At 41.6% G+C, this 18,930-nt stretch overlaps 1 protein-coding gene across 1 annotated transcript in view; it reads left to right on the plus strand.

The window, feature by feature from the left end:
• The first annotated feature begins 11,711 nt into the window (after nt 1-11,711).
• Nucleotides 11,712-18,930, plus strand: part of TRANK1 (tetratricopeptide repeat and ankyrin repeat containing 1) — a 44,949-nt gene continuing 37,730 nt past the window's right edge. Inside the window, 2 exon segments of the mRNA XM_067291298.1 lie at nt 11,712-11,757; nt 18,431-18,565. Of these exon segments, the coding sequence (XP_067147399.1) occupies nt 18,432-18,565 (134 nt within the window). The 5' untranslated portion in view covers nt 11,712-11,757; nt 18,431.

Consider the following 18,930-nt stretch of genomic DNA (forward strand, 5'->3'; position numbering starts at 1 on the left):
TGACTGTATTTGCACTGTCAGTATCTGCCCTAGACCAAAGAGGAAGAAGACTTCCACAAGTACTGCTTGCTTACACCCGTGCTATCGTTTGTATCATATAGAAGCAGTTCATTTTGATATATGCTGCTTGCATGCACATTTAAATGCTTGCATGCACTGCTTATGCTAAACTGGCAATTTACATGTTGAAGCTGATGCGGACAAGTCTATTTCTCTGCTTGGCAGCATACAACCATCAAAAGACTTTTCAATATTTGCAACACAACAGCCCCAACTGGAGGTGAGCTCTGCGTGTTCATACCCTACAAGCTTTGCTTTGACGCTTTCATTATAAACTGTTGTTTTGCATTGCAATCTGTTAAAAAAGGGAAACATCAGTCACAAATTAATCACTAAAACTAATTTACCAGAAAAGCCTGACAGAGACATGCATGAAATATTGTCATGGTAATATACTCCTTTGATTTTTAGCTTTTCTTTTTTTTTTTAACCAAGAGAATACTGAGAAAGAATAATACATGAATTTGATTTTATTAAAGCAATTTAAAAACAAGTGATCTAGATTTCATTTTGAATAATTTACGAAGACAATGTATTTTGATATCATGGATCAGTTTTCTAAGAAACTGGTACAGAAGTGGCGAAGTATTAATGAAAAATGCTTGTTGGAATCTTCACATTTTTTAAGATCCCAAAGAAATGCTAATGAATGCTAAAGAAATGAATGCTAACAAATTTGAGAGAGCAAACATTATTTTCTTAGGTACACAAGAAACTTAAACAGCCCTGTAGTCACTCGCGGAATGTGGTAAGGTTTTCCCTTGGAGACGGAGATGATTATTTAATAAAAAGATGATAATGTAGTGGAAGAACTGCAGTCTAATCAAAATCTTTCTCACTGCTGAGACCAGGTGGCCCAAGTGCCAGAAATAAAATGGATTTTGAATTGTTTTTTATTATAAAATATATTTTGTTCTTAAAAACGCAAATGCATCTCTAATGGCTGGGTTTGATAAGCTTAATATACTATATTGTGTACAATTTTCAAGTCTTACCCACTTTCGATCCACAGCATGTACTCACTGTTCTGACTCAAATGTATTAAAGAGCCCAGAAAACAGTTTTTACAGTACAGTCTGAGCCCATGTCTTCTCAAATGTTTTAGTTTGATGCAAGACTGAAGCTTTTTCTATTGTCTAAATCCCACCACAGAAAAACAGAATACTTCAGTACTACAACTGTAACTCTATTAATTGGGGAAATACAAGTAAAACTCAGCAGGTCAAGTGAGTTTAGCTTTAGATTGAGGGCCGCAATGAGAACCAAATCCAGTTCCACAATCCTGTTGCCTTGTCAGTTATTTCTGACCTTGCATCTGTGCATTGACTTGTGCTTTATAAGTTTGAATTCGTCACTGGATTATTTTGATTGTGGACCTGTCCTCCAATTTGCCGAGATAATTTGATATTCTAATCTTGCCCTCTAAAATGTTTGCAGTTCTTCTAGGTCTGTATTATCTTCAGATCTTTTAAGTGTACTTGGTACTTCATCGTCCATGAATGAAAATGAAATGAATGAAAATATTGAATAGAACCAGATCCAGGAGAAATGACCTGAATTATCCACTTAATTTTCAGCTAAGCTGTACCAGTTGAAACCTAGGATATAGTTTAAAGCGCAAGACATCATGAGTGGGAAGACGTGTTTAAGTACCTTATGAACATGGGTAAAAATAATTAAATAAAAATATATCTCTTGGAAATGTGATTTTGATGGCATAACCATTTGAAATGACTGATTCTTTAATGTAAATGGATGCTGTAGTTACTAATGCCGGAGAGTTGCTTTGAAATCCCCGTGCTTACTCTCTATATTTGCAGTAGCCCTTCTTCACTTGATCCTCAGCTCCAATGAAGAGCTGCAAAGAAGGATCTCTTCCAAGAGATACTTAGGGCCTCTGAATTCTTCAAGACAATAACAACATAGTTCTTACATTTACACACTGGTCTCTTTAATGAAAACTGTTGCTTAACAAGAGCCTTGGTTGGGGAGAATATCACTCTTCAAGAAAACACTTAAATGTATGTAAGGCCTTTCCTAAATAAGGGCCAAAAAACCATTCCTGCTCCACTGGAATCAGTGTTTCACTGGAAGTAAGACTAATTTTGATTTGGAATATTTCATTTCTGTATTTGTAACAAGTATGTGCTTAAAAGATATTGTTGAATTGGAAATAATAGGTTTTATTTTCATAAATGCTGGCTTGCATCTGATGCTAACTTCCATGCTGAAGATCTGAGCTCTGAAAATGCTTTTTTGTAACCTGTACTGCAAATGTGACTGTAGTTTATTGAAACTGATTTTTTTTTCTAGTTTAAATTCTTTTAATCATTTTAAAATTATGTGTAATTTGTTAGTGGCCCTATTCAAAGTGAACATTGCTTTTTTTGGATAAGCAACTAAAATAGAGTATTAAGAAACAGTAAACAAGTTTTAAGAAAGAATTGTATGCATAAGTAAGTCCTGGCTGGCACAAAACTATCCTTTTGCTTTACAAAACAAGATCCTGAAACTGTACTCACTGTAATACAAGTCAAGGCTGCAAAAAGGCAGAGACCTGCTACATTGGAGAAATTACTGAGGAATGTAGTATTATAGCAAAAATATTCAATGCTAATTAATACTTCCTGGGATCACAAGAAGCTGGGTACCCTAGGGTGTTGGAAGCAGCTGATTTTTCTCTGTCAGCAAAAGTGATGTTGTTAATACTGTTTAAAACCTAATGAAAGATTCTTGTGGGTCTGTAGGAGCTTTAGCTTGATGAGATCAAGTTAAAAGTCTAAAATTATTAGAGTTTCAGACTACAGCTCAAGCAGAAGAGGAAATCACAACATGAAGATTATTTGACCAAAAAAGCCTGATATTTTTCTTTTAAAAGAGAGGCAAGCTGAGCATCATTCCAGTAAGTAACAGATTTTTTCTGTGCTAGTACTTTTATAAAATTCTTTGCAAGAATAAGCTCTTTTTATAGCTGATGCTCCAATCTCTGGAAATGTCTTCTCATTTGCCCTAAAATAATTTTCATTATTGTGAATGTTAAGAGGAAACAGTACTTTTTACCTCTTTCCTACACTTTTTATAGCCAAACAGCAGGGAAGTTTATGATAGTTTCTTTAAACTGTTTCCAGGATGGTTTCTTAAAACTGTCTCTAGTTAACTAAAAAGAGATAACAGAAAGAATGCAAGTGAGATAACCTTGATTCATGGACTTCCATGTTTCTTTTCAGCTTGTCTTGATAAGCATCCAGAATGTCCAGACAGTTCTTTTTTAACCCCTTTCACTGCAGAATTCAGATTTGCTACATATGTCAGTATATATGCAGTGAATGTCATGCAGCTTTAGCATACAGGATAAGTATACTAATTAAAAATTTGTGCTACAGTGGTTGACTACATATCAATACCAAAAGGTTAGCTAAGAAATATGAAGTCACTGTAGCGATTTATGACTTACATTAATATAATATCGTATCTAGTCATAAAGAAGGAGCTTGCTGCTCCAAGTTTATGCAGTGCCTACCTAAAAAAACAACCCCCCAAAAAAACAAAAACAGAAAAAAGCATCAGACTCACATTCCAGCTAAGTCAAATTATCTTGTGTTCAAATACCAGTTGCTGTTGCTCACCTGACACAGGATAACTCGTTAAGCTGTGGTAGTTGTTTTCTGAGTTGATACCTCACTGCTCAGTGCCAGGTAAAAACATATTCTACGACTAGAAAGGCTGCTCAAGACTGCATGTTTGACATGGCTTTATACATAGCCTCTGGCATTTACATAATGAAAGAGTAGTTTTTGCTAGAAAATAATGCTCTGATTAAGATTTTTTCCCCTTAGGCTGTAGTGAATATTTTTGAGCTCTGAGGGTAAGCAGGTTCTCTGGAAGCTCATGATGACAAAATATTTTTGAAGTCAATATGATATGTATATATCTCCCTTCATCATACTCTGTGAGTACAGTCCTGTCAGGTAAGGAATCACTTGATAGGTAGGACCCTGAAGCACAGAGGAGAACAGAATAATTTGTGCAAGGTCTTATAGGACACACCTGGTTGCAGAGGGTGCCATCAACACACCAGCATCCCGAGTCATTCCCTGGGAGGAGTCCTTTCCTCCTCAGTTGTGGGGCCGCTTGGTTTTATTTATATATATTTTCTCAAGACAGGCTGCATACATGAGCTTTCTCTTCACTGGTTCTCAATTACTCAGTTTTCTGTTCTGTTCTGTCTAAACTGGTTTAAAGAGATATGCTCCTGTAATGACCATTGTGATTTGTGTTTATAGCCTGGCACCTCTGGTACCATCCCATGTTTAGATCCTTGCGAATCACATTTTATTCTAGGATAACAGATAATTCAATCTACACAAAATAACCACATGTTTTCTCCATGAACTAAAACCAACTTAAACCAAACCTGACCAATAAACAATTGCTCTCACTGCTAAAGTAAGGCAAAATCAGCATAGGCCAAGATAAGCCCAGACAAGTTGTGAGACTCTGCACTGTCAGGCCAGTGCAAAGCCTGCAGCCTGTTACTAGCAATGGCAAAAAACATATTTACTTGGCTGCAGACTAAGTGCTGACTCTCAGGGAGTACGCTTCCATAGGCAGGCCATTCTGTAATTGTCCGCTACAGATACATCAGAGCATTATTTGGTATCTTTTTCTTTTCACTTGACATTGAAAACTGTCGCAAGCAGAATGCCAATGTAAATCAATCACACATTGATACAGGGGCAGCATTTTCCATGTTCCTGAAACAATGTAAAAATTGAATTTATGAGACTAACTCTATGCCAACTTTTTTTTCCATTATGGTAATTAGATCATTCCACAGTGTTTAGATTTTTCTGAGCTGCTATGCATAATGATGCTAATTTTTCTATCCAGTATTCTACTTCTTTCTTTGAAACAAATAATCTACCGGAACAAGTATGAAGCAAAAGTCCTCATTTCTTGTTTTGTCTTTATAGTTTATTTACTATATGACATACTGACTGTATTCTGCAGAATATAAGGCTTACCTCATCTTTATAAAACATTTATACTTATATTTGTAAAATACTACTGCTGTATGTATTCTGCCATTGTTTTTTTTCCCCTGGGATTTAATATATTCTGAAAGATCAGTTCTTTTGGCATAATCTGAGTTAAGACAAGTTTAAGACAAACTTAAAGTACATTTTAATTATAAATAAGCTATTATCAATTAATGAATATAAATTGAAGAATAAACATACCCAATTATATACAATTCTCATTGCATGTGTGGACTGCAGGGAAAAATAATTGTTTTGTAATATTTGCTTTTGCAGCAGATATTGGGGTGTTTTAACCTAATTTTGTTTGTTACTACTAGAGTATGAAAGAATGCCATTTTGATTTTGCTCTTTAACTTGAGCAAAACTCTTTTAACTTACATACTTGTAAAGTATTTACTTTACAAGAATGGACAAGATACATATGTTGAAGTTTCAATACCTTAGTCTTTACTTTATAGATAAACTAGCTCTTAAGAGACATCTGAGTCTTCCAAGAGTTCTCTAACCAACTACAGAAGGCAACACTACATTCCTGAACTTTCTAAGGTAAAATAAATGAAAAGATTAAAATGCTTAATTTTCAGGAAGAAGTACAACAGGAGACAAATCCATACTCTCTCACCTCTGGTCAGTGACCTGCATGTTACAAAATTTAGAACTCATGTTTTAGTAGTTGTATTTAATTACCAGCAAGGGTCCACCCCAGTTTTCAGGGTATTTAATTTTTCTGCCATGGATTTTAAGAGTAGCAATAGCACTGTGGACTTTACAGTGCTATTTATGAGAACACATGCAGGGTTTTGGATGGGTTGAGGCTTGCACAGTGGTGACTACATTGTGATCAGTATTTAATGAACATGACTTGTAGTTTGTATTGTAGTTTCACCCTTTTGCGGTGCAGTACTTTGCTTTAACATGGTGGATTTGCATGAGGCAGTACTGGTGGGTCCGAGTAGTGGTCGTGGTGAAAACATAAAGAAAAAAAGAGGTTTTTATGTTAGTGAAGGGCAAATGGACGGCTGAAGCCCTGCTGAGTTTTCACTTTTTCCCTGCCGCAGAGAGACCTTGCTCCAAATGACAGAAAAGTCCAAAGTAAATAGCTGCCAGCGCTATCAGTGGGAGACAGTGCTGCATGCGTGGCTGGCATTCAGAGGATCCATACGACCAGAAGGGCACAGTGACCAGGGCTTCTGCAGAACTGCGGAAAATTTGTATCATGTTCTCCAGAGACTCATGGGCCTTTTAGGTAATAATAGCTGCAGCTTATGGTTAAATAGGTTTATAAGCCTGTAAGAGTTGAAGTGCCGTGGAAGACTTTGTGACACATTTGAATAAGCTGGATTCAAACACTGTATTTCAGAGAGTCCCCTCACTTTTCAAGGTAATCAGAGTATATCACACCTATATTGTTTTCTTCTATTAGTATGACAGTAGATGTGTAAACAAGATATGCCTTCTTGCAGGATCATATAAGGCTCTTTACTTGACAAACTCAAATGTACACAAAATAAGTCTGTTTTTCATTACTTTCTTTTTTAACTTAATGGAGCAGACAGTTAGTGGAGGGGATGTATGTGAGTGAGAAAGGGTTGGGTATAGTGCTTGATAAGGGAAGTGATTCAGCAAGAGAAAGCCTGTCAGCTAATACAGAACCAGGCAGTAAGGTGGAGGTCTAGATACTGACTGAACAAGCAATATTTCAACTGGAGGAAACAGCCTGCACAGGTAGAGCAGAGACAGGGGTGTGTTGGCTGAATGCTCAGTTTTTCGCAGGAATGGCCACGCTGTACCCCTGGGATGGAAGGGATCACATTGGCTTACTTGGAAAGTCCTGAATGATGGGTGCCAGAAGGTGTCCTTTGCCAGCCACAGTCATCAGTCACCATCATGGGCTGGTTTTGGAAAGCTGTATCACAGGAGTGGAGGAGAGGAATTTGGAAAAACTATTTGTTCCTCTGTGCCCATGATACCAGTGCCCATTTTTGGCAGTAAAAACAAATACCTGCTGCTTAAAAATTGACATGTTTGCATTACAAAAACAAACACAGAAAATCCTGCCAGTTTCTTCTGGTGTGCAGCTGGCAGCATGCCGGTGCTGAGATGTGGCTGGGAACAGATTTGATTGAGTTGTCTAGGTTAGCTTGCACAGATTCCTGACTGGTCTCCTGGTGCACAAAAATCTCTTGGCCTTTGGGCAGCTCTTCCTGGGACCATTCCTCTTCCTCTCTGTCACTTAGGTTGTCTCCTCTGTTTCTCATGAAGTAAGGCTCAATGCTGCTCTCCCTTGCTAAAGGCCTATTCAGTCCTTGCTGTCACAGATCGACATACTCTTTGCTGATTTATAGAGAGACTTCAAGCCATTCACCTTCATGTTCCAAAGCAGCTGGTAGCCCTTTGCTACTGTTTCCTTTGTGATTGACTTCATGCTGTCTAAGGTATTGTTGGCTGCCAACAAGGAATTTTTGCATTCCCATATCACTGCGATGACCACTGTCCTTAGGCAATTGCACCCTTTAAGACATATTGGTATGGAAGCATGGGTACATGGCTCCGAAGTAATTTGCTCAAAATTACCCAAGAATAGAACTGGGGCAAATTCATTGATTTACTTCAAAACAAAAGAGTGCAGATGGATGTATCTTTGTTTTATTATTATTATGGGTTTCTCCAGGATGATTTATTTCTGACGACAGAGGCTGTGTTTTTGTGTGTTCTGTTGCCACTGGCTGGTGGTTGCCCTTCAGATTTTCTCTGCCACTGCTGCCTAGTCTCTCTGGGGAGACTCACTGGTTCCACCCTGTACCAGTCGTCCCACCCTGTACCAGGGAGCCTCAGTGAGTGACTTTTGCCCAGCCGCCTTCTTCTCACCTCTTTTCAGTTTCCTGCTTTTCTCTCTTTCTTCCTTTGCCCCCACTACCTCTTACTCAGCTGTCTTGTCTCCAAAACGAATAGCCTGAGCTGACAGGTGCAGAGCAACATGTTTCTTTCCCCTGGTCACACCTCCTATTGCTCTTCCTGCCCACTCTGTCCCTTGCTTGGGTCAGTTTCTGCCTCTGGTGAGGCTATTTGAACTGCTCTCACAGGAGGGACTGCAGTCCACGTCAACACTCTTGAACTTGCTGGGATATTCCAGATTGTTTAGCAGCCATAAAAGGAGTTCCTCAAAAAATGCCAGAGGAGGAAAATAACTATTTGTGTGATACTAAGGAACTTTATGCTGCTGTAGCTATGCTGCTTTCTATAGCCAGGTTAAAGTCTAGCTAAGATATATCTCTAGGGCAGTCTTTTCATGCTGCTGTTAAAGATTATATTGCTTTCCTAACAATGTATACAGTGCTTGCTGTCACAGAACCCCATTCTCAGCTCAGGACACATTGTACCGCAACTGCATAAGTTGACTTAAGTTGCTTAAGAATAACACTGGAAAATGGCTGTGAACTGGGGTGTCGGCAAGCACAAGAGGAATAAAATACCTTGTCTTGTGAAGAGCACCAATGATTGTGTGTAGATCACAGACAACTGTTCATACAGTAATGCAGATCACTTCTTGGAGGACTATAAAATGCCTTAACAGGCTTTCAAATGATTTACAAGAAGTATGTTAGCCTAAGCTACATGATGCTGAAAAGGTAAAGTTAAGCGGTCAGGGTTTTAGGAAATAGAAAAACAGGAAAGGATAATAGGGAAGAAACATTAGACAGGAGAGGTGTGAAGGGATTTTTCAGCATTAGGCCAACTAGAAGCAAAACAATAAAACAGGTATGCATTTGCCATCGGTTGTGTTGCATTATCCTTTTTTAATTATCTGCTTAAGATTCCATTAAAAGTTCTTTTAAGGCTATTATTTTGAAGCATCTGATTTCCCTGGGACAACTTTCTTGATCCCAGACATAAACAAGTTCATTACCAGTATTACTACATCAGTTTGGAGATATGCTTTTAAAATCAAACATCCTAAAGCAGTCACACTGATAGAAACTTTAGCATGGATGCCTTCATGAAACCACACCTACACTACAAACTTTTGCCCTCATAGCAGTAATAGTCGGAGACGTCATTTGCAACCAATGTCCTTTTGTTGACAGAAGCCTCTAGTGTAGGGCAGTTATACCAGGAAAACAGTGCTTTTCCATGTATGGTGTCAGGATGCCGTGGGGGTGCCCCATACCCTGGTACCCACCTTCTCGGATGTGTGCCAAAGGGTGTTCTTCACCTCCCAAATGAGGTATTCCCATCCTTTAAGAAGGAGCGCAGCTAAAAAGTGTAATTTCTAGCATCAACCTGGTGCCATGGCCCATCCCTTCCATGCAATGGATGCACCGCTGTCATGAGCTCTAACATGCAGGTCTATGCGCCAAGTGACAAGACAGTGGAGAGATTTGTTATTTACCTTTCCATGCAAAAGAAATGCATTACTTTTAAAACTGTGCCCATATTGATGCTTCCATTCTACTCTTACCTTTGAAGGGGGTTAGGAACTGGGTAGAAAAGGCTTATACATCATTATGTGCTTTATGAACACCTCCTCCCACTGCTCCTTCTGCAGTGAAGCACTCATCCCAACCAGTGCCCCTATCTGCTTAGCTGCCCGAGGGCTTGCGCACTCAGATATGCAGGACAGTTTCCCCCCCCCCCCCCCCAAAAGGTCCATCCTTTCTATTTCTGTTCCTTCCACAGCTGTTCAAAATGAGGAAACGCAACAGTTTGCAGACTCCGTAATTCATTGGCAATGTGTGTACGTGGCAGGGCTGCAGCTTGAGGAAGTGTTTCACTCTGCACGAGAGGGAAACATGCTGCAGTGCACAGAGGTGTTTACATGCTGCCAAGCTTCTTTTTTTTAGCACAGTTAAGAAAAAAAAAACAAGTTTCATTTTCTGCCTTGTGACTCATTTGACAAAACACACCCCTGTCTCTGCTGACAGATGTAGCAAAGACTGTTTATTGTGAGGGTGATTAGGTCTGAGTGCCTTTTAAACCGAAAAGCATTTTTCCACTTACTGCGTCAGAATTTATATGGGTTGTCCTTTGCTGTTTTTCTGCACTGAAGTGAGATACTCTTAACTAATGATGATACACAGTTCCAAGGTTACATTGAATGCCAGATAAGTTAGTCCTGATGAGCCACTCATTCTTCTCACTATTTATATTTTTTTGAATCATTTGAGTACTTTTGCTTGAATAAGAACTGGAAAATCCCACGTATGGACTTTAATTTCTTTATGTAATTTAGTATTTAGTAAACAAGATTACACTGAGGAGCATGCTAAGTTTTCCCAGCTAGTACCACTGCGGCTCCAGAACAGAAATGTGGCAGTTCTATTCACCCCTTTTCTTAAAAAGTGGCTTTGCCCCATTATTTTGATGTATTCGACTTGCGGTGAGGTGATGTGACAAAAATACCCATGTTAAGGTTAGCATTACTTTTTTTCTCCAGTCACTAAATCTATATCAGGATAATTTCTGTGAAAACTCAACACAGAAGACAGACACCTATGAGAAATGTGTTTTTATATGAGAAAGATGTGCAGATTTTAATATTCGATGACATAGAAAGACTCTTTTAAAAAATGTGGTTCATAGAAAAGTGAATTGTTGAAGGATCTCTTGCAAAGTATTAATCTTTGTGTGGGTTGTTAATTTGTTTTTCCTAATGTTAAAAGCCAGTGAGAAATTATGAATTAGGAAACAGTTCTGAATTGCCTAAAAATGGGAGAAGTCTCCATTCTCTAGGTTTCTTAAGCTATGGAAGAGTGAAAAAAAATAACTATTTTCTCTGGGCAAGGGTTTTTCCTGAAAAATCACTAACAGTAGTAAAGTGCCTCAAGATGAAGAAACACAACAGAAATGATCGCTGAATTTCCACATATGCTGGACACTGCTAGGTAATTAAGAAAATTACTTTTACACGCCCGATGCAATGTTAAGCATAAAATCATTCTACAGATTTCTAAACATGTTATGAGGTGATTGCATGTCATCATCTCTATTTTATATGTACAGTAACTGAACAGCCAAAAAATCCCATAGTGTGATCTTCAGGGGAGCTAATTACTCGTATTTGGCACAGAAAATCAAATGCTAGCGGTGGAGGGCAACACAACAAAATCGCACTGTGGAGAGAGCTTTGCTGGCTCCCCATCTCTTGCTCTACCAGTTAGACTATGCCGCCGTGATTCGTGACTTTTTGTGAGTTATTAGATTTCAAAGTCATCCATAGTACACCACATTTAAATATCTTGATGGAAAGCACGCAGCAATGGGGCTTTCACACTAGGAGAGCTTTAAAGAGAAGTCCCAGAATGTAACAGTCAACAGTTGTCTGCCCCGTCCCAAGCTTGAAGAAATCTCTCGAGACATGCCCGCCTTCACTGAAAGCAAAAATAAATAAAATAAAATAAAAAAGCGCGGCAGAGGGCCCGCTGCCGTGCTGCGCCCCAGGCCGCCCCCTCCCCTCACGGCGCGCGAGCCGTCGCCGCGGGGGGGGAGAGGCGGGGCGCGCGCGGGGTTCGGTTTCGATTCCCAACGGCCGCCCCGCGAGGCGCCCAAGTGACGCGCGGCGGCGGGGGGCGGGGCCGGACGCGGGGCGGGCGCCGCGCGTAAAGGGGCAGCGGGCGGTGGACGCCTCGCGGGCTTCGGCGCGCGGCCGTGGCGCCAGGTAGGTGGGAGCGCGCCCGCCAGCCGGCCCCCGGCGGGGCTCCGGGGATGTCACCTGCCCTGCTCCCGTGGGCGGGTCGCGCCAGAGCCGCTGCGTGCAGGGATTGAGGGGGCGCCTCCTCGCGCGGGGATTGGGGCGCGTATCCGTCGCGGGAGGGTTCTTCGCGGTGCGACGGGTGTGCTCGGCTTGCGCTGCACTGCGCTGCGCGGCACCGCTGGGCTTTGCACTGGGCACTACACTGCGTGGCACGGCACTGCTGGGCTTTGCACTGGGGCACTGCACTGCACAGCACTGCTGGGCTTTGCGCTAGGGCGTCGCACTGCAAAGCACGACACTGCACGGCACTGCTGGGCTTTGCACTAGGGTGTTGCACTGCATTGCTGGGCTTTGCATTAGTGTGTTGTGTTGCACTGCACTGCACTAGGTGAGGTGCCTCTTGTGGGTGACTTGCCACCTTGGGTGAGCTCGCCTGACCTTCCTGTGAACTTAAGCGGGAGTCTCCTGCCTTTTGGCGGGGGGGGCTTCGCACTTCCCTGCTGAGAGGAGCAGATGTGGGATGTGAGCGGGGTGGCTGGCAGTGAGGATGGCAGTGCTTGCTGGGAAGCCTGCGGGGGGATGTGTGGGGTGGCTGAAGGAGAAAAAAGTGCGTTCCCACTCTTGCCGTGCTTCTGGAAGTGTGTGTTCGCTCCGTGAACAGTTTGCATGGAAAAGCAGGGAGAGATGTTGTGATGTGTCTCTGCTTAGGAAGAAAAAAGGAAGAGGACTCCTTTGGCATAGCCCTGAGCTAATTATTGTCTTCAGCAGTTTTGGATCCTTTCCCTGAAAAGCAGAACTGTTGTACAAGGTTGTGGAGTGATTACTTAACAAATAGACTTTTTATTTGAAGAGTAGTTTGACCACAGCACTCTCTTCAGAAGAAAAAACAAAACAAAACAATAAAAAAACTTTCATCAGCCTTTGTATTTATTGCTCAATTTACAGAAAACAAACTTTAGGGTGATGGAGTGAGTTTATTGCAAATGGGAGGAGGCTTTACACTCCCATAAAAACATGCAAAAGGGAGAGTTTCATACCTGGTCTTTTGCCTATGTACAACTAGACTTGTTGGAGTTGACTGTGAGCTGTGCACAAGCTTAAAAACCTAGCTGTTGGGAGAATCTTCTCTTTCCCCTCTCCCCCCCCTCTCCCCCCCGTCTCCCCCCCCCTCCCCCCCCTCCTTCCCCCTCCCTCCCTCCTCTCTCCCTCCTCTCTCTTTTCCATTCCAGATGTCACATCATCCTGACCTAATCTATCCAAAGGAATTATTGAGACTGCTTCTTACCCTTGCTTTCTTGCCTGGTCAGCTCTGTTTGATGGCAGGATCGTTGTTAGCCTGAGTAAACAGCGGCAGCAGTGTAAACCCCTCTCTTGGGCTGCCTTGGGGCTTGCGTGGCTGAGCTAGACTAGGGGCTTCAAGGTTGCTTCAGAGCACGGGAAGCAGGGTTAGCTTTTCTGCTATTTGGGGGGGGGTGGCTTTTGTTTTGTTTTTCTTTTTAGTGAGATGGTAATGGCACTGTGCAGGTAGAATATAGAACATGTTTTTGTGTCCTTTTTTCTGTATATAAAATGAGATGTAACTCCTTTCTTAGTTTATTAAAAAAAGAAAAGTAGCGCTACTGGAGATTGTAAGTATACAATATGTATACCCGGTTTCTCGTGAAAACGAAACTATGCCTGCCTTAATCTTTTCTCCTCATAGGTACAGCTTGTTAGTGGCAGGTTGTAAAGAGACGAGGACCATTTGAAACTGAAAGCAAAAATCCAGTTTCATTTCTCTTTGCAAAACAGGATGCGCTGGGGAGCAGCGCCAGGCTTGCCGCTGGCGTCAGCTGTGCAGCCGTCTTCAGAGAAAGCTGATGCATGTGCGCTCGGCAGGAGCCCGGCTCCTGGGGCGGGAGGGATGGCTGGAGGTGACACCTGAGGTCCAGGATGGTGGTGCGGCCGGTCGCATGCTGCCGGGGAGCCGAGCGGCCCGGTGGGGCCGGCTCCCAGGGTTTGCTCCATGGCGTCGGGCAAGTGGGCTTAGCTATCAGTAACGGTCTCTCGCTAACGGCTTGCCTAAAGCGAAGCCAGAGTACATGGGTAACGTGGGGGCTCAGGTCGTCTTGTGTTTGTGTTCGACGTGTTGCACCCCAGACGTTACGCTCCTTTTTCCTTATCTGGTTCCTGCATGACTTTCCAGGCATTTGCAGACCACTGAGGCATCGGTGCTAACTATATCCCGGTGCATAGGGTGTGTTTGCCGAGCGTCGGTAAGGACGTGTATCTTCTTTCTGACAACATCTGTGCCCTACAAGCAGCAGTCTGACTGTGTTCCCAGGAGAAAGCTCGATATGAAGTCAAGAGCGCTCGAGGGTGTTTGACCTAGTTCAGTGCAGCAGCCAGTGAGCATCTCCTGTAACCACAGCCACAGCGCGGGGAAGTCTCGCAGCCGGCTTCCAAAATACAGACTTGGCATTTGCCTCCTAGACCTGGTGCAGGCAGATATCTGGCCTCAGAGCGCGGTACAGTTGGTATTCCCATGCACGGCAGCTGGTGGGCTAGATGCAGCATGGCGTCCTGCCGGTTGGAAACATGAGAAGGTAGGCTGGAGCGGGGCCAGCTTTTAGTGGTGGCGGAGAGACTTCGGCACTTCCAGGTTCTTGTGTGGATCTGGAGAGTTGCTTGGCCACATGACTGGTTTTGGTTTCACAGGGCAGGGCAGAGGAGTGTTTGGTTTTCTAGATGACGTGCTTTTGATTTGAGTTGACCAGCTTCTCCAAGGTGAGCTTGTGTATTTTACAAAGGTTGAAAGCAGTCTTCGTGAGGTGGCAACAGAACATTTGATTAAAATGTTCAAATAATCACAAATGCCATTATCAGTTTTTCCAGACTAAACAGATCCTTGAGGATGTCCATGTGTAAAGCTGAACTTGTTTCCCCTCCTGTGTGAAGCTTTCTAATGAGGCTAATTATGGCCTTATGGCCTAATCCGTTATGACCTGGTCATACTGACTGCAGAATTCATCTTTGTCTCTGCTGTTTTTCCAAGACCACCTCTGAAAAGAGTCTCTAAGATTTTTTTTTTTTTTTTCTTTTGGTCAATTAGTGGAAAAGCACAGCTCCTTTCAAGAAGGACCTTCTCTCTGCTTTTCAGATACATCCTTCTCGGTAGGTGCAGAAGGTGTCTTTCAGAAGACCTGTATGGAGTGTCCCCTTTCCAGGAGGTTGTGGGACTTCCCGGATGGACGGAAGGTGGTTGGCGGCTGGAGCCGTCCCTCTGGTGTGGTGGGTCTGGGTGATGTGGCTGTGTGCCCTCTTCTGGGGCGCAAGCTACGGGGAGCCGAGAGGTTTCCTGGTGAGGAAACATAGGTTATCTGAATGCCGATGAAGGTATTTCATTTTTACTCCATCGCATATGGATGCTTGTTTGCTGGGTTTTTAGTTCCCTACCTGTTGCTGGTTGGTGATGCCTACCTTTTAGGAAAAGGTACAAAGAGGAAGGATTATATATTCTATATCTTGTTGTAATAGGAATGAGGAAGTTGGATTTCCTGGAAGTGGGAGGATGCTTGTTTTCCACCACTGTTTAAATTCAGATGCAGAACTCCCCAAATTAGCATGCTTCACTGGTTGCTTGCATTACAGAAAGTTGCTGTGCCTCAAGAATAAAACCATTATTCTGCCACGGAGTACTGCCATAGGGATGGGCCCTCAAACTTAACTTTTAGCAGCAACAGTAATTATAAAGCTTTGATTTGGAGAACTATGAATAATTAGTGTAACACATAGTTTCTCTCTTAAAATATGTAAACCAGATGCATACAAGCTGCTCAGGGTCACTCTCAGAATTACTGATAATGAAGTTTTTGATACTACCAGCCTCAGATGTCCAGAAATCACAAGCTGGCCTCTTGAGAACGGTAACTGGCATAAGGAGCACAATGTTTTTCATGAATGACAAGTGGATTTTCTGAGCACTCTCTAGTCATATTTTCCAGCTTATCTGCTTGAGTCGGGGGTGTCAAAATGTAGCCTTACAACACCCCCTCCCCCCCAAACTGACTTGCCCTTGAGGATAGTGTGACTTGAAGCAGTTCAGTGGGACACCGACCATCGCAATAAAACAGAGTTGGCAGCATGTGAAGTAAATGGGAATTTTGCCCATTGGCAGCAGTAGGAGTTGGATGAGGTTGTGCCTTTAACTGTATCATCTTTTGTTCTAATGCTGCAAGTATAAATGAATATGCTTCATTTTTTCATTTTGCTATCACAGTCATGCTGGTGACTTCAGGAGAAGTAAACAAGTTAACAGAAAGTAGACTGTCTTATCTATGTGGGGTTTTTTTTTGTTTTTTTGTCTCAACATTGCACTGACAGCGTTGGGAGAATTTGGGAGAAGGGAAGAGGGTTTCCCAGGCCTTGGGGTGTCACCATAAATTTCTGTGTTCCACTGGCTCCATATCTTAGGAAAAATCCCCACTGTAGGAAGGGAACGTGTCTCACCAAGAAAAAAAACTTCATTAAGTTACCTTCAAATGCAGTTGTGATCCTGGCTTTTTGCCTTTTACAGAGGCCAACTGAAGCCAGAGTAATAAATGATGTTTTTGTTTAGTGCTTGCCATGCTCAATAGACTTTATATAATAGGTCTTCATTCAGTTAGTCCACTGACTTTGAGTTAAAATTGTTTATGCTCCAGGAAGATGTTAGGCAATAGCAAGACACGCTGTGCTAGTCAGTACAGCAGTTCTTTTGGGTAACCAGCTTGGATGTCACATTTTCATGCCTGGATATCTCTTGGGCCTGCAAACTTGGGGGTAGTTGCTAAAGCCCACAGCAGACATCCCAGTTACGTAAATGATGTGTGGTTTGAAGCTTTGTCTGGGAAACCCCAGTGCTGGCGAAGGACCAGCATGTGGGCTCTCCTGGAAGTCCTGCCACCAGAGCCCAAACGGGAAGCTCGTGTCCTGCAGCATCTTGGCACGCAACACGCTTGAAAGTCCTTTGAAAGCATAGGTTGCAGTTGGAGGTCTTTTGCTGTGTTGCAGAAAAAATAGTGCTTTAATTTTTTTTATAAATACTTATTTTTTAATTTTACTTCAAATAGACCTTCTGCCATGAAAAATAAAATAAACAAATATAATTCTGGGTGAAAGTTTCAGCCGATGTAGAAGCACAGCCTTAATGAAAAAAAGAACAAGTTTGAAATTCAACTGTGATTTAGGAAATGGCAAACTCTTGTATTCCCACGTCAAGAAATCCCTGTGTAGATGAACTGGATGAACTGGTTTAGGATTCTTTTTGGTGAAAATCATTTATTTAACCTTATTGAACATCACAGGATGTTTATTTGCCTAAATAAATAAAGCATATCTTCCGATGGGTCTTTCCCGGTGCCTCGGGTGTGCTACTTAGTACAGATGTTGTCCTGTCGATGGAGTCAATTTGTGCCCTTAAATAAGGGAGGCAAAGCGGGATCCTTAGTGTACCTCTTAATACCACTGTGCCGCAACACAGCGGTGCTGTTCAGCACCTCAGGTGCTGCTTGGGTCGTGAGAAGTCCTGCAAAGTATGGCAGTAAAACTTCTTGTTTTGTGTGTGCGTTCATTTGTTTAAAAACGCCTGGTTTTCTCTGATGCAAAGTGATTTGACCAATGATTTTAGCAGTTATGGTCTTGCAGGTTGTGTCACTCTTTGTTCCAGGCCAGCTAATAACTTGGGTAATAAGTAACCCGAGCGTTCCTTTTTGCCGAATTAAGCTTATCGGCTAGTACTAAGATCTGTGAGATAAATACAGCTTCCCACATTGTGAAGCACAGTTCTACCTCATGCTTTAGAATTTGAGTCTTCTCTTGTCTGTGACTTTGACCTGCTGTCTCTGAACATGCATGTAGTTTTGTTTTTTCCCTTTCCAGCTACTTGATTGTGTGATTAGTTTTATGTGAGGAACCTGATTTTGCTGTTTTAATTGTGACTTTTTTTCATGAACTGCAGTTGATGCCTGTTCCAACTTTTATTTTCTCCAGGTGCTTGCCATATTCATTTTTATACCTGTTTTAAAGTGAATTTAATCTTTTTCTGCAGTATTAATATACCTTTGTTTCAGTGTTTTTCTGGCAGTAGTCAGTTTTTTAATGTAGTTTTGTGTACGTTGGGTTATTAAACATATAACCAAAAAGATTGGACAAAAAGAAGTCACAATTAAAGACAAAAACCAAGTAAATAAATTTTGTGTTTAACTGATTTAAATGTATATGTTCATGTATTTCTTAAGTATATGAACTTTGCTGATTATCTTGGATTTTTCCTCCTGGATTTAGTGTGTGTGCACACATTTAAATAATTTGGAATCTTAATTTAAAAAATGTCATTTAAGGCCTGAGGAAAAAAATTGAAAAAATACTTTCCAGTGGTAGATCAGTTTGCCTGAGGTTGATTAAAAAACAGAAGGAAAGTTGAGATATCAACAGCAAAGATAAGATTGGCATCTGAGTTCTATTTGACTATTTCAAATGCAGCAAACAAAAAAGTTTTTTTTTATTGTCCTCCTTTTCAAATATGCAAAACCTGAGATGAAAATTTAAGTGGATTTGGGGGAAAGAAGTGCTTTATAATTCAGTGCTTTGTTTGATTTGTGTTTTTGCTTTCAATTAGCATGGATGCCCTGGAGCATGCACAGTTTATGAGACAAGCTGGGAATCAGGATTTTAAAAACAGAAATTACTCTTTGGCCATCAGAAAGTACGATCAAGCTTTACATACGCTCATTTGTTTACAGCAGTGGAACGTGTAAGTATTCTCTAATTACAAGGTGTAAACCCTAAGGCAGCCTGAAATTTGTGCAGTGCTGCAATTAACTCGGAACTGTATTTCCTACCTTGACACTTGACTTTCCTATATTTGTTGTCATACTCTTTAGTGTACCAGGAATAGTAATTACTGACAAGTGTGTGGGAGATTAGTTAGGTACTATAATCTGAAAAATTTTTATATAAGCATTAATTATAAGTTAGTGTAATTAAAGCTTGGGAATCTGATCCTGCTGTGCTGATTTGTATTAAATATATTTCTGTCCTTAGCTGACACATTGTGGATTAATATTTCTCTGCTTCTGCCAGATACTGGTCTTGTCTATGGCCTGGTTTTATATTAGC

This window comes from Apteryx mantelli, chromosome 2, assembly GCF_036417845.1.
Source record: "Apteryx mantelli isolate bAptMan1 chromosome 2, bAptMan1.hap1, whole genome shotgun sequence".
Lineage (NCBI taxonomy): Eukaryota > Metazoa > Chordata > Aves > Apterygiformes > Apterygidae > Apteryx > Apteryx mantelli.